The sequence below is a fragment of the Chinchilla lanigera genome, unplaced genomic scaffold (assembly GCF_000276665.1).
Source record: "Chinchilla lanigera isolate Chin_1 unplaced genomic scaffold, ChiLan1.0 scaffold00029, whole genome shotgun sequence".
Lineage (NCBI taxonomy): Eukaryota > Metazoa > Chordata > Mammalia > Rodentia > Chinchillidae > Chinchilla > Chinchilla lanigera.
Genome location: NW_004955430.1, coordinates 2,737,332 through 2,752,275, shown reverse-complemented (window position 1 = coordinate 2,752,275; position 14,944 = coordinate 2,737,332). Strand labels below are relative to the sequence as shown.

The 14,944-nt window shown below is 55.9% G+C and overlaps 1 protein-coding gene across 1 annotated transcript; it reads right to left on the bottom strand.

The window, feature by feature from the left end:
• Positions 1–1,268: 1,268 nt before the first annotated feature.
• Itih1 (inter-alpha-trypsin inhibitor heavy chain 1) lies at positions 1,269–14,148 on the bottom strand. Its single transcript, XM_005387351.2, has 22 exons — positions 14,035–14,148; positions 13,757–13,777; positions 13,295–13,461; positions 12,752–12,856; positions 12,224–12,386; positions 11,582–11,695; positions 10,372–10,497; positions 10,173–10,289; positions 9,352–9,520; positions 9,139–9,264; positions 7,961–8,142; positions 7,530–7,715; positions 6,294–6,433; positions 5,542–5,696; positions 5,416–5,430; positions 5,065–5,085; positions 4,613–4,693; positions 4,362–4,475; positions 3,304–3,505; positions 2,472–2,644; positions 1,684–1,795; positions 1,269–1,522 (listed from the first exon to the last, which is right to left on the bottom strand). The coding sequence occupies exons 1-22, from the start codon at positions 14,146–14,148 to the stop codon at positions 1,393–1,395; spliced, it is 2,733 nt and encodes a 910-aa protein (XP_005387408.1). The 3' UTR covers positions 1,269–1,392.
• Between the last annotated feature and the right edge of the window lie 796 nt (positions 14,149–14,944).

Here is a 14,944-nt window from a genome sequence, read left to right as displayed (position 1 = left end):
ATAGTGAGGGTCTTGGAGGGAACCAGAGTCGTTGTCCAGAATTTAGAATTATATAGGACCTAGGAGATCTCCGTCCACCCCAATTCCATTTTACGGAAAGTGAAGATGACACCCCAGCCGGGCAGGGTGTTTCCTAGGCCAGTGCAGCCAACTTGCGGCCCAGCACACCTTGAAAGGCGAGCTGACCTCTGAGCCTCCGCTGGCCTCGCAGCCTGCTGCGAAGGAGTCCTGTGTTCCCAGACCTGGGCAGCATTTTCAGCTCAGCATTTGTGGTCACCATACGGGCGCTCAGAGCCAGTCCTGTGCTGTCTGAGCCCTCACAGGCCTTATCTGTAGTGAGAGCTGGCCAGAAGTCGCCAGAGAAGGAAGCAGAGCCTCAGGAACGGTGCAGGTGGAGGCCCACACACCTCCACACCGAGGGTCAGCGACTCCTCAAAGTGTCACACTGTGATATCATATTGTAACGGGGTCTCAAGGCCAAGCTAGGGGGAGGCACCCACCCTAGTGGGGTAATTCTAGACTTTAGTGTGAGAAGACCATGGGCAGTGGTTCCTGGGCCCCTGAAATTCCAGCTTTAGCAGTGGCTGTCTCTGCCTTTGAAAAGGCACCAGCTTGGTCACCAGAGGTGGCCACCCTGGCAGGAAAATCGGGCTGAACTGGAGGCCCTGACCCCAGTGGTGCAGCCTCCTGCTCCTTGAGGACTTCTGCAGGACACTGAGTCTGGAGATAGTTCTTTCATATGCTCATTTTCAGTTATCCAGAGCTGAATCCCAATAGGTTTTGGCATCTGGTGACTGGAATATTCACATATGACAGATGCTTGATGTCAGCAACAGGGGTTCAAACCCTGGCTCTGCCACTGAGAACAGTGACTTAGGACAGATTACCTAATTGCAGTGTAGATGAGTATAATAAAAGCATCCCCTAGACCTATCGGGAGTATATATTTACAGAATGCTTGTAAAATACTGGGTGAGAGCCTGGCTACAGGAAGCTCTGGGTCAATGTCCATGCCGCCAGAGTAACAGTGGGCCCCGGCCTGAGTAGGGAGCGCTGTTCAAGGGGCACGCAGGGGACCCGAGGGCCTGGGGCTGGGTAGCTGCAGCGATCAGCAATGCAGGGTGTGAGGGTGGAGTTGGCTCGGGCTGCCCTCCCAGCCTGCGACCTGCTTCTCCCAACTTTGGGTAGCTGTGATCCCTGAGCCCTCCCATGGGGCAGCATCTTGAGTTGCTTCCTTGCCATCCTCCTTCCCAAAAACCAGCCAGTTCTGGGCATAGCCTGTCTTTAATGGAAGTCATAGGGTTCTTTCACATAAGGAACCAGCTTGGTCAGGTAGGTACCCTCCTCCTCTGCCACAGTCCTAAGGGAAGTCTAGTGTGCCAGCCGGAGGGTTCAGAAGATGTCAGGGACAATGTAGTCAGTGTGAATGCCATCGATCAGTCCAGCTCCATTGTTGTGGACAAACCAGCAAGACACCTCTGCCCCACGTCGCGGGTCCTTGCTGTAGTCTTTTTGCAAGCCTCTGAGGACAGACAAGTCAGCTGAGGTTACTCCTCAAACATGGCAAGGCTGCCCCTCCCCAGGAAGCATGCCCCACCCACGTGACCCCTGGAGGAAGGTCTGAACCAACAAGAGGGAACAGAAAGCACCGTGGACAGAAACGTTGGAGAGCAGCCCACCCACCTGGTGACTGTCAGCTGGTGGTTCTTCACCACCAGTGTGGCATCTGTTTTCGTGGGATCAGAGCCTGGGCGGAGGTCTGATACTTCAAAATCAAAGGGGTGTAAAAATTGTCCTGGAAAGGCACGTAAATGGCAGAATTTACTGTTGGGTGCTTGCTCCTGCCTTGCATTCAGCAGGTGTTCACTGGGGGCTGAGCCGGCTTCTATTTTTTTTTTTTTTTTTTGGTACCAGGAAGTTTTTTTTTTTTTTTTTTTGGTTTTTTTTTGGTACCAGGAAGTGAACTCACAACCTCATGCTTGCCCAGCAGGTGCTTGCGCCTCTGAGCTAAATCCCCGGCCCTGAGCCAGTTTCTTGAATGTGTTTTTTCAAGGGCTTGAGTGTTTCTGATAAAAATTGGCATCAAAAGCCACCTTCATTCACTTGCTGTAGAGACACATGTATTTCCAGGTGGTACTGTTTTTTAACCAAGTCTGAAGGGATCTGGCTGGGAAGAGAGGTTGGAGGTTTTGGTGTCCAGTAGAGAACAGAACCGTCCGAAAGGCCGTCCAGGAGCGTTATAGCTGATGACCCTTCCCACTCACAGGGTCCCTGGGGGCCCTCTGGACCTGTCTGTCTGCTAATTGGACCTCTGCCCGTACCAGTTTTTGTTTGTGTTTGATCACAGCACTTTGAAGGGACAAGATTCTCACCAGGACAAGCCTTCTTAGAATTCTGAGCCTTGGCAGCCCCACTGCAGACTGGCCTGTCTTGGTGCCCCAGGACCCATGAGCGCACCCGGCCGGCCATACCTAACAGCCCGTGTGTCCGGGGTGACATCCAGCGACTATCCAGCACATAGAAGCCCAGGAAGGCCTGGTGGACTGCACTCCCCCTCCACACTCGGTGTAGGACAACCTCAAAGGTGGCCTTGTCATCCACAGACACCACCAGGTTCCTCTTCCTGTTGATGGCCACCACCGTCCTGCAGAGCCGGGTGACCATGAGAACAGGAGCAGCTCCATGCAGTTGTGCCCCTCCTCTGAGACCCAGCTCTTACGACCAGAGAGTCAGTCAGAGACACTAAATTTCTTGCCCATTGTCACACAGCTGCTAAGCAATGGAGCCAAGGCTTGGATTCTAGCCAGTCTATTATCAGAGTCTGTGACCTCTGATTCCCACTCGTCACTTATATCTTCCACACGAGACTCAGCTCTGCTGCCCAGAATCAGGCTGTGGTGCTTGACAGAGTTTGGCAAATAGATGAATGACCAAGGGAAGGACCAATCATGAGGCAAGGCAGATGCGATGGGTGCTAAAAGAGAAGCCTCAAGAACTCTGGGGGTCAGCAGAGCAAGAGAGTGGAGGGCTTCGTGGAAGCCGTACGTGCTGGATCTGGGAAGACGAGCTGGCGTTGGGGGTGGTGTTGGGGGTGGAATTCAGGGCTCTCAGGCATCTAGGCCAAGAGCATGTGCCCAGGAACCAAGGAAAGTGGTCCCTAGACTCTGACCTGTCTGCACGGGGCCTGCAGGCCCCACTATGGATGCTAGGGATAAGAGCTCTGCAGGTTCAGGCAGCAGAGCAAGCACAGACAGCTTTGGGTCTTCACCACGAGCCCCCACCCACCCAGCCCAACCTGGTTACCCATCCTGCCGCAGCACAGCCTGGTCTTTCCAGGAGAACACGGGCCCATCCGAGCCAGGGCTCAGTGTGATGTTCTGGGGAGTCACTTCCAGTTGAAAGCCTGTTGCAGGGTCTGTGATCCCCAGTCGCCCAAAGTATGTGCCCTCATGCTGCCCAGGGCTCCTGGCCTTGCTGCCAATGAGCTGCCCATTCACCGAGAAACCTGCGGGGGCGGGGCGGTGTGATGGGCCCTGGTCAGGGAGGGGCCCGTGATCCTTGCTCATGCTCTACTTCCTTCCATGCCATAGAGCTGTCAGACCTTGTCCTGCTCCTAGAACCAACTCCTTTTCCTTCCCACTCCTCACCACCGCAGATGTCCCAGGCCTCGGCCTCTGTCCTGGGCTCTGACGAAGGCCCTGCCTCCCCGTCTCTGTCCTCACACAGGAGGAGGCTCACAGTTGTGCTGGAAAGACGTCTGTGGGGACACTTTAAAGAGGCCTCCCCTAGCTGGACACCCAGCACAGCATCTCTCACACCCTGAAATGACTGTCTATGAACGGGGTCATCTGTTTGCTTTCAGCAGGGACTGCCTTGGTTCCCACCGCTTTCCCAGCCCCTAGCAAGTTCTCAGCAAACACTTGAGGTTGAACTGGGAGGGAGCAAAGAAGGAGAAAGAGCCAAGAGGTGGAGCTCGCCACCTCCTCCGCACTGCTGTGGGGTACTCTTGGAGGCTCCGCGCAGCCATGCTATGGGGAAGCCAGGCCAGGGCCCCTGCATAACTTGCAAGGTCTACTACGAGATAAAAAAGGAGGAGCCCCTTGTTCAAGAAGAGCTAAGAACTCCAAGACAGCAAGAGCAAAGCATTAAGCAAGTTTGCGGCCCTTCTAAGTGCAGGTTTTGTGTACTTATACGCCCACACCCGTGAGGCCAGCCCTGTGTAGGGTCCGACCAGGACGCGGGGGCAAGAAGGAGGTAGGCAGGGCCCAGCCAGACTGATGTTGCACAGGGCAGTGACAGTGCAGGCCGGGGCCACAGTCTGTCCATGCCCGAATGTGGAGCGGGTCTGCCCTCCACCCTACCTGTGTCGGGGTCCTGTACCAGGCTGAGGATCACACCAGGCTCCTCGTTGATGTTGAAGCACAGGGTGTCCTCTTTCTGGGGCACGTGGATGATGAAGTGGGGGTCCGTGTCCACTGGGAGCCAAGCATGGACGCCATTAGATTGGGCATCAGCAGATGGAGCTGGCTGGGGAAGGCATGCAACTAGGCAGGTCGCGGGGAGAGAGCGGGCGAGGCAGACGGGGCATCTGTCAGACCCTCCCAGCACTTACCACCCGTCACTTGGTCTGGCAACCGATGGAAACTAGAGCTGGGCTGGGTTGGCGATGGCTGTGAGGCGGAGAGTACGAATGCTGTGGGCAGAGCAGATGATGTTGGGGACAAGGGGGCTCGGCCCTCAGGGGCTTCCAATCCCTTTGCTGATACTTCTGCCATCCTGCCAGGCTGGCCTGAGGCCACGGGAGCAGAGGCGGACACTCCGGGCCCACAAATGCTTCTCAGGATGTGGGAATGGAAGTTTGACTGTGTACAGTGGTCTGGCTCCCCATCTCCTCCCAAGGAAACCCGGGTGGGGAAGCCGGGCCCTCATCAGGGGACTGTTCTGAGGATCCCCAGCGGGGCAGTGCAGAAAGCTGGTGAGCTGAGGGCTTTGGTCAAGGATGAGGGCTCAGCCGCAGGACTGAGAGGGGTAGAGATGCAAGTTGCCAAGATGGCTGCCACTTACTCCTTCTGGGTCCTACCATCTCTGCAGGAGACAAGGACAAAGAACACAGTATCACCATTCAGTCCACAGTGCACCTTGTCCTATGCCCCAAGGTGGATCTGGCCCCAGCCCGGTGCCTCGCAGATGCATGCTCTTGTGGTGGGGCCCCAGAAACTGGCAGGGTGATCAGGCTGTGCAAAGCTCACGAAACACGGAGGGTGCGGTGCCAAGTTTGGGGTGAGGTGGGCAAGGGTGTCTCGGGGTAGGCAAAAAACAGAGGGAATGGGACCGGGGAGCTGTATGCCCAAGATTGGCTCATGTACCACCTGCCGGCAGCCAGAAGTCCCGCACTAAAGGTGACTGGAAACTCACCCAAGGGTGGGGAATCTGGAAAGGAGGAAAAAAGAAGAGAATTAAAGCCCAGAAGGGTTTTGGCCCACAGCCTCCCCCTCCCTTAGTGCCCATACCCTCTGGAGATTAGACCCTTAGTGCCCATACCGTCTGGAGATTTGTCAATGGTGGGCTCCAGCCCATCCTCATCCGCCATGCCCCTGATGGTCATGGAGGTCAGTGGTGTCACAAACTGATAGTCCAGTGACATCTTCAGGACCTGGGCTGACAAGCTGGCCTTCTCCTCCCCCTCGGTCTTCATCCTGCATGCAGGACACACGTGGCTCAGGCGGCGACGGACTTGGGTTCCCTCTTCCTGCACCTGCTTGTTCACTTGTTCGTTCATTTCACAAATGTGCATTAAGCACCTGTGGTGCCCTATTCAGTGGCGGTGGCCTTCAGGATCTCAGGGTTTCAAGACATCCCACAGAGAAAACCTGGACACTTGATAGGGCTGAAGGATATGCTGCGGAGATACACTGGAAATTTAACAGCAGTGAGACCTAGGGCCAGTGCTCCGGTCTCTCCGAGCCTCTGTTCATCTGTTACAGGGGGATTAGAGGGAATTTCTCCACTGACTGTGGGGCCTAAATGAGGGTGTTTGGACACACCAGCTGCTCCATAAATGGCTGTCTCTTCCAAAATGGCTCAGCGGGGCAAACAGAACTGTCCCAGAGCACCCCACCCACACTGTTGACCAACTGGTTGATGTTACCTGACAGCCAGAGTAGAAGGAAGAAAGTAAGTCTGAACCACTCCTAACCCCGAAGGGCCAGAACCACCCCTTCTCTGTTCACCTCAAGGGCTGCGGGGATTCTGGGGTGGGCTATGCCCACCCTTGGCAACTGCAGGGCCCCTACCGTTTGGCCAGAAGCTCCCGGATGGTGAGATAGGCCCACAGGCGCTCCACATGGTTCTCCAGCATGTGGCCACGCTCTTGGAGCAGTTTCTTCATTTCTTCCTCATCCACCAGGCAGGTTGTCTTGAATTCCCGGCCCTCCTGAGAGTTGAGGTGGTGAGAGAGGCAGGTGCCACGGTAAACACAAGCCTTAGCTGGTGTCCAGGTGCTGAGGAGTCCCACTAGCTTCTGGTCTCTGCAACTTTGATCTAGGCATCACCTCCTTTCCTGAGCCTGTCCTCCTCATGCCCATTTGCTTGTTCATTTATTCATTGATTCTACGGATGCTGGCCAAGCAGGCCCTGCAAGCCAGGCTCAGCCTAGGCCCTGGAATCTGGTGGGGTGGGAGGACCAGGCCCTACCCTCATGGAGTTACCCTGTCTGGGACAGACAAACAAGCACCCAGCTGTTTCTGCTGTGATCTGCTTCTCCAAATGCCCCTTGAGCTCCGGGCAGGCTGCCCACTTGCCTCAGCACACGAATATGCCCTCTCTCCCCAGCTACAACAGTGGAGCCCCTTCCCAAGAGTGTCCCTTGTACTAGGCACTGCATAAGTCTACTGTATGGATTATTCCACTTTCCCATGAAACAGCCTAATGCCGTGTTACCTGTGCAGTACAGAAAAGCAGCTGAGGCCTAGAGAGACCTGAACTCACTTGCTGAATTCACTTGCTAAATCCTGAAAGCATAGGGTGTGTGGCCTCACCACCCTGGTAAGGGCAGAGCTAGGGTCCAGCTCAGCTCTCTGCACTCAAAGCCTGAGTGTGGAACCCTGAACTACACAGTGGCTCAAGTCTATGCCATGGAGGGCAGGGCCAGGGCTCCGCAGCTGGGACCTCTCCGCCCACCCTTGTGCACATACACACACGCGCTGCGCTGCGCTGCAAAGCCTGGTACGCGGCAGGTGTCTGGGAGATGGTTGTAAAGTGGGCGGGGGGAGCGTATTGGACTCCCGCTGTCTTGCACCCCCGAAGAATGATGTGACAAGTAAGAGGTGGCCCGTCTGGGGTCATGGAGCTACAAGTGACTGAGGGATGTTTGCCCCACTGCAGCCTGTCCAGTCCCCAGGCCTTTGGTGATGGTGGCAGGGTGGGGGTGAGACACTACTCTGCGGAAAGCAAGGCCCCTGGAGAACACTGTCGGCTTGGAGGCTCTGGAAGCTGTCTGGCCTCTCTGCCCTCCGTGGGCCACCATTTACCCCTTGGGCCTTCACATCAGCCTTGAAGCTCCCCAGTTTGTGGTCCGCAATGCGCCCAGCCACCATGATCTCCGAGCCGTCGTAGTACTGTTTATGTCGGTGCTGGGTCAGGGCCGAGACAGCATCCTGAGGGTACTGCAGATCCACGTCCACCAGCAAGGGATTGGCTACCTGCTTATAGAAACCCTGAAAGGATAGGGGGTGTGGTCTCAGAGCCAAGCTCCCTGGGTACCTGACGAACAGTCTGTTCACAGAAGGGGGTGTCAGGATCCCCACTTGAGAGGAGGAATCTGAGCCTCAGAGAGGTTAAGTAACTGGTTCGAGGTCACACAGCTGATTTGTATTCTGTATCAGAGCTTTATCTTCTGCTCTAGACTGATGGGTTTCCAACGGGCATGCTGTGGATGATAGATGAGGGGTGTAGGCGAGACCTGTAGCTGCTGGGCGGCATCGTGGTCCTCATAGATTCTCTGGGCCCATCCATTGTTCTCCATGGACATGACCTCCAGGAAGTTAAAGTCCAGGTCGTGGCCAAAGCCCAGGTTGTAGAGCGGGAACCTGCCCTGGATGGCGTTGCGGATGTTCTTTTGGATTAGGGCACGGTCCGTCACCCCTGCAGCCACACATCCAGACAGTGACAGGAAGCCAGCGCAGACCACCTCCATCCCCTGGGCACGGAGGAGGCTCCTCCCCCAGCTCGCCTGGTTAACTGCAGCAACCGGTAGTAGAGCTGCTCCCAGGCCCTGCTCACCCGTGGGTCCACAGGGAGTAGGTCTGCCCCACTCTAACCTCCCCCCCCATGGCTCCTTGCCATGGCTTGCAAGGCCCCACCAACCTCTCCACCCTCGCCTCTCCCTGTGGGGCATGGCCCACTGTTTCTGGGCAGTGCGTATGCTTTCCTACTCACTCAAGCTGCTCCCTCTGCCAAGGGTCCCTTCCTGCCTCTTTCTCTAGACTGAGTTTAGGACTCACTTCCTCCAAGAACCTTTCCAGACCCCTCCTGGGCCAGGTATCCCCCTGTCTGTGGTTCCCCAGGCCTGTGGTACCCTGTGCTTTCAAAGGCTTGGGTCTGCTTCCCCCTGAAGATCCTGGGCTCCTTCAGGGAAGAGACAGGTCTTGTTCTCTATCTCTTCTCAGTCCCTTGTCCTGGGCTTGGCACAAGGAGGTGCTGAGTTCGTACACTTAACCCAGGAATCCTGCCCATCCTCCAGGCCTTTGTTAGCGGGAAAGTCCCCATTTCCCAACTCACGGGAAGAGGTAAACTGTAAAGATTCCACAGAGTTCGTGGTCTCCACTGTGTTTTTAGACCAGTGTTTGACTTAGCCCTAAGCTTTTTTTTTTTTTTTTGTCTTTTTGAGACAGGTTCTCACTATGCAGTTCAGGCTGGCCTAGAGCTCACTTTGTAGCCCTGGCTGGTCTCAAACTCACAACGATCCTCCTGCCTCAGCCTCCCAAGTGCTGGAATTACAGGTGTGCGCCACCACGCCCCGCCAGCCCTAAGCTTTTCTGTCCCCCAACAGCATCTCCAATGGTTAGGTTTCCAGTGTCAGTGTAAACACCTCTGGGGACAAGGAGATCACCACCTCCCGAGGCGCCTCCAGGTGCTTACCCTCGGTTGGCTCGCCGTCTGTCAGCATGATGAGGATGGAGGCATGGTTGCTGAGTTCTGGGAGGCTTTCCTTAGCTTTGTTCAAGATCTCAATTCCCTGGAGCAAACCTCCATTTAGGTTTGTGGCTGTAAAGGAGACAAACGAGATCAGGCTACACCCCTATTCCAAGGAAACAGAGGTGATCCAGTGGTGGCCTGAGACCCTGCCCTTACCTCCATGCAAAGAGAAGCGCCCCACGAAGTCTCGAGCCGCTTGCAGATTGGCCTCGGATGCTTGCACCAGCGAGCCCCTCCAAGATTGCACATGGGTCCCGAAGAGGACCAGGTCAAAGTAGTCCTCGGGCTGGATGTCCCCCAGGATCTTAAGGAGTGCTTCCTTGGTCTGCAGGGACAGGACTGTCAGTAGCGGGACACGGCACCAGGGTCACCACAGCATAGAGACCTCTGTCAACTCCAGATGCCCATTTCAGAGACCCACAGTAGACGGAGAGAGAGCAGGAGGGAGTGGACAGGCCAGCCAGGTGGCCCCAAGAGAGGAACATCTCTTGCTGGCGCTGGGGGTGCAGGAGGGGCAGAATGCAAAGGAATCCAGCATGGCGACAAGAGATGGGCAGCAGTTCGGGTAGGAAGGGGTGCTTCCTCAACTTGGCCTGTCCGGCCACGGTTTCGCCATACCAAGGGCAGGGCCCTGAGAGCCTGTGGGCAGTGGGCCCTGCAGCAGGACACCTCCCGCAGACCGCCCTAACTATTTTCAGCATGTGTAGCAGCCAGGCTTCTTCTTCCCTTCACTGCTCCTGGGGCAGACGGTGGGTGCCACTGTCACCCGCAGTTTCGCTGTTGAGAAGTGAATGTGCTTCCCAAGCTCGAATCTCCAGGAAGCAACAGCTCACTTCAGAGCCTCCCACGGCTGGGGCTTTGGTTAAATGGCGCTGCCTCCCCCAGGAGCACGAGTCCCAAGCCAGACTCTGGCAGCCAACCCGGTGTGGAGTGAGAGGAAGTTCCTGCCGGCTGAACTGCTTACAGCTGCAACTTACCTGCTTCACTTTCTGGCCCTCCATGGACCCACTGATGTCAATCACAAACACCAGGTTCTTTCTCATGTTAGTCAGGTTTTGGGGGGCAAAGAAGTGGGCGAAGTAGTTATTGGCCACCTGAAAGAGAGGAGAGTGAGGAGGCTGCTCACTAGCACCCCAGGCCTGCCCCCTGGGCTTGGGCCAGAAGCTTTGGGCTCACCAGGAGGTCACAGAGCTTGTCCCTGTTGACATCGTAGGTCACCTTGAAGTCCCCGTTCAGCAAGGAGGTAGAGCATGTGGGGCAGGACTGCTGCTGGCCCACGGTGGGGCGGAAGAGCACGTGACCCTGGAGCCAGGGAGAGTGTGAAGGATGAGGGGTTTGTGTGGCCACAAGCAGGATGTTTTCAAAGACAAAGTAAGAAGGTGGGTGTGGGGGCGGGGCACAAATTAGCCTGGCAGGCCACTCACCTAGCTGCTAAGAGCGCATGCCTTTATGTGGAGGGAGATAAGGCCCATTCCTTCACTTTTATACTGCTAAACTTTGGAGTTTTTCTACCATAAGCACCACCATTTGGGGTATACAAACAGAAACAAGATAATAGCAGTATGGTAACATAAATCTGAGATTGTAATCAATTCAAGCTGTCAAGTCAAAAAGCAAGGCTACAAAACAATCCAATACTTGAAAAAAAATGCCATTAAAAATGTCCCCCGTGGAAAGCGAGTGTGTTTGCTAACACACAGAGGGGTCCTACTTTGTTTAAAAGGAATTCTGCCTGACTGCGCCAGACATTTCTTTCCAATGAATTGCTATGGAGTCACTCTACAAGGTATGTAAGAACGAAAGGATTTGCACTTGGCTCAGGTTGAAGGCAGGTTAGGAAGCAGAGAACTCCCTGGGCCACCCACCTACATGCCATACTTCTCCAAGAGCTGGGTGGGGAGATGTAGGGTGCTTTTAGGACGCCTGCAAATGGGTGGGTGCCAAGGGGCAAATCCTTGGGTAGACCAAGGCTAGGGCTTTCCAAACCTAACTGTGTTCCCAAGAAAACTGAAGCCCGGAGTCCCCAGCACAAACCATCCAAGCTTGGCTTATGTGCCATTCATCTCCCTGCATGCTGTCCCAAGGGCTGAGGGAGACAAAGAGGAAACTGAGTCTCAAGCAAGCCAGGAATGTACAGTGGACCAACGAAGGGCAGAACTGGAACTGGCGCCTTCCCAGCCTCAGGACGCAGGCCTTGCTAAACTGCTTGAGAGTCAGGAATGCTGAGATTCACTGTGATGCCAACCGGCTGGCACCTGTCTCACTCAGCCTGAGGGCAGCCTGCAGCCCTACCTGGCTCCTAGCCTAAGCCTGGACATTCCACAAGGGGTGAGCCAGGTGAGGACGTCCCTGACGGCCCATCTCTGTCCCCGGCCGTCGCACATACCTTTTTCCCTGAGAAGGATTTCTTGATAGTTTGAGCTGCCAGCTCCTTGGTGAGGAAGGAGGCCTGCGCGTCCAGCTTGCTGATCCCCTGGGGCTCAAAGATGTCCACGTCGATCTATACCATTGAAGCACATTCTGTTCCAGTGCCCCATCTGGGCCAGCATCAAGGCTCAGCCAGGAGCCAGCATGTGACCTGATTACCTACTGTGTCTAGTGCCCATCCAGCCCTCAGCACACAGCCTGGCACATTGCAGGCGCTCAGAAACTGTTTACCATTGACGGTGCGCTTGCCCGAACCCCTCAGCTCAGCCACCACCTCGACGCCATCGATGATCACAGCCCCTCAGGCTGCCCAGGACTTTCTGACTTACGCATTACCTGCATGTTCAGCATGTCTTGCACCAGTCCTGGGAAATGCAGCAATCCCCCATCTAACACATGAGCAAACTGAGGTCTGCAAATGAGGAGTGTGTTGGAAGATTCAAGGAGCTCTCTGGCCAAAAAACGCCCACTGGAAGCAGCCCTGAGGAGCCAGTCCCCTGCCTGGTGTTCTGCTGTCCGAGGTGGCAGTAGGCGCTGAACCAGTGCTAGGAGCCTTGGTGAGTGTAAGAAGACAGGAGCGGGCCACAGACCTGTGATTTACCTCAAAGTGATGCACCAGCTGCTTGGGCTTCACTTTGATGGTGATGTCGTACTGGGTAAGTTTTCGTTTTAGCACCTCCTCGTAGGTCAGCTGGAACGTGGCCTTACTCCGGGGACCGATGGTGATATGGATGGTGAACTGCTCCATGTTTCTCCCGGAGGCCCTAGATGTACCACCAGAGGCAAGAAAAGGCAGACGCACGGCTCATGATATGTGGATCCTTCTCACCCAGAGCATGGCCCTCAGAATCAATCTCTCTTGCTCTAGTGCTGTTTCCCCCGGTACCCCAGACCCTCACCCTTGTCTTGGAAGGCTGATCAAGGTCAAGGCTCAGGGTGGGGGCCCTACTTCTCCCCAAGAGGTCTGGGCCTGTGTACCAGCCTTGCCCAGTGCACCCGTGCCGCCATCTGGGTCTGGGGAGTTTGCCCATACCTCTGTCCTCTGGGGCTGCTCTCCAGCCGAAGCCAGCTTGTAGCCTTCAGCTCTGTTTGACTGGAGGAGGCCAGGCCAGCAGGGCCTGGGACTCACCTGACAAGGCCAGCATTGTCCCCGGAGATGGCGGCTTTCCGGTATTGCTTCCATGCAGTCACTTTGTCCTTTATGTCCCCGATGTATGTGTTCTTGTTCGCTGTGCTGTGGGGAGGAAAGAAGGTCCTCAGAGGTGCTACTGCACCTTGACCGCACAGATGCTTCACACTGGAGGTGCGCTGGGCCTAGACCCTGAGAAGGCCCTGTCCGTGCGAGGCTGTGGAGGACAGCGCCCACTGTTCCCTGCTCGGGGCACCGCGAGCACTGCTGTGGGCAGCCACGGCCATGGAGGTCAGCGCAGAGCCTGGCCTTTTTGCTCCTCGGGCCTGAGGCTGAACACAGCCCATCAGAGGCCCCCGTTAGCCTCTAAGGTAGGAGTCAAGAACAGACCCAAAGGGCTTCTTCTTTCCCTCAGTGCTAGGCTGGCCGTGCCTCCTTTGGAAGTGAGGAGATGGTCTGTACTGTCAGGGCACTCTGGTCTTAGGCTGGGACAGAGGGACGGACACGCCTGGGTAAGGTGTGGAAGCCAGGCTGGACACGCACATGGCAAAGTCGCTGATGAAGGCTGTCTTGGGGATCTCCACCTCGAAGGCCGCCTCCCTGGCACTGTCAGCTGTGTTGACCACTTGGCTGGTGATGACGTAGTGAGCGAAGCGGGATGTAACTTTGCAGTTGACTTTCAGACTCTGGATGAATACGCCGTTGACTGCCTGAAAGGAGATGGCAGGGAGCTGGGGCCTGGGACAGGGCCTGTGAGCCCCAGGAGCCTCTGTGTCACGCTGGGCCCACCTCTGAGGGAGGGGGCCAGGTGCCAGAAGAAGAGGCAGGATCTCACAGAGGGAACCCCTTGCGTCTGCCCAGAGGGCATGAGGTGAGGTGGGAGCAGTCCCCCGTTGCCAAGAGACAGGAGCTCCCTCTGCCTGTAGCACCGGCGGAGGAGGGTAGGGAAAGCAAACCTGTGATAAAGGCCCCGTCACAGACCCCTTTGCCCAGAGTCTCACTCACTGTGTCCACGGTCTGTCGCTTCTGCAAAACAAAACCAGGGCCAGGGCTGAGTGGGAATGCTCGGAGACCACCGCCTGTCCCCTCCAGCGCAAGGATGGGGGTACAGCATGTCCTCTGCTCCTCAGCCTCGCCTCCTGCTATAGGGGGTGACCTGTCCAGTCAGAGGTGCTTGAGAGTGGGTGGAGAGGGTCCCGATCCTGAAGGGCGAGTCTTGTGTCCCTCCAGGGGCCCCTCCAGGAGGATCTGCCTGTCTCTGCCCCAAAGGCTTCGCCACATACCTCACTGCCCTTGGCCCTGCGTGGGGCTGACCCCAAAGCAGGCATAGCCTGCAGGGTGAGGAGGGACACCAGATACACACACAGCAGTGTCCGAAGCCCCATGGCACCATCCATGGTCTCCAGGCCCCTGCTGCCCTGTCACTTTGCTCAGACCATCAATCAATACAGTGCTGGATAAACACCGATTAAACATTAGACACAGTGAAGGCAAATACAGTGATGGGCGGATCAAAAACCAGCAGCAGAAGCCCGCTCCTTGGCGGGGGTGGGGGGGTCCCCAGCTCTGGGCTGTGTGAACTCCCAAGCAGACCACGGCCTGGTCTATAGAACTGCACTCAGTGACGTGAACTGTGAGGCCCCTTCACAGCACATCTCATCCTGTGTCTGGTGATACAGGGACATTTGGCAAGAAGTCACAGTTAAAATGGATTTTAAACTACATTAAGCAATACTTTAAAAAAATTTCTTAGTAGTGGGGATTGAACCCAAGGCCTTCACACTGAGCTTTTCCCCCTGTGCCCGCCCCCTTTTAGGACAGGGTTTTGCTAAGCCACTAAGTTTCCCACGCTGGACTCAGCCTTGCAATCCTCCTGCCTCAGCCTTCCAGAGTGCGGGGATCACAGCATGTGTCATCATGCCTAGAAATCCTTTAAGCATCCATCCACTTTTCAGTCACGGTTAGGCCAGAGGGCTGGATATGGTGGCTTGGACAGTGCTGTGACACTTAGCCACACCTGTGGTTCTAACGACACCAGCCCTGACAGTGGTTCTGTCAGAGTGGGTCTGTTGCAGGAGGGAGGCTTACTGCCGACCCATGCTTCCAGCTGGTTGCTTCATCATTCTGGATTGTGTCACTCAGATTTGGAAAATGGGACATAAATCAGCTTCGCTGTGCTGCCATCCGGACGAG

Excerpts from the sequence above, each read along its gene's own strand:
- Itih1 (XM_005387351.2), bottom strand. The coding sequence starts at position 14,148 with ATGGATGGTGCCATGGGGCTTCGGACACTGCTGTGTGTGTATCTGGTG. Across the intron at positions 9,521-10,172 it reads AGGGCCAGAAAGTGAAGCAG|ACCAAGGAAGCACTCCTTAA; the intron begins GTAAGTTGCAGC and ends CTGTCCCTGCAG. Across the intron at positions 6,434-7,529 it reads CTGATGTGAAGGCCCAAGGG|GAGGGCCGGGAATTCAAGAC; the intron begins GTAAATGGTGGC and ends CTCAACTCTCAG.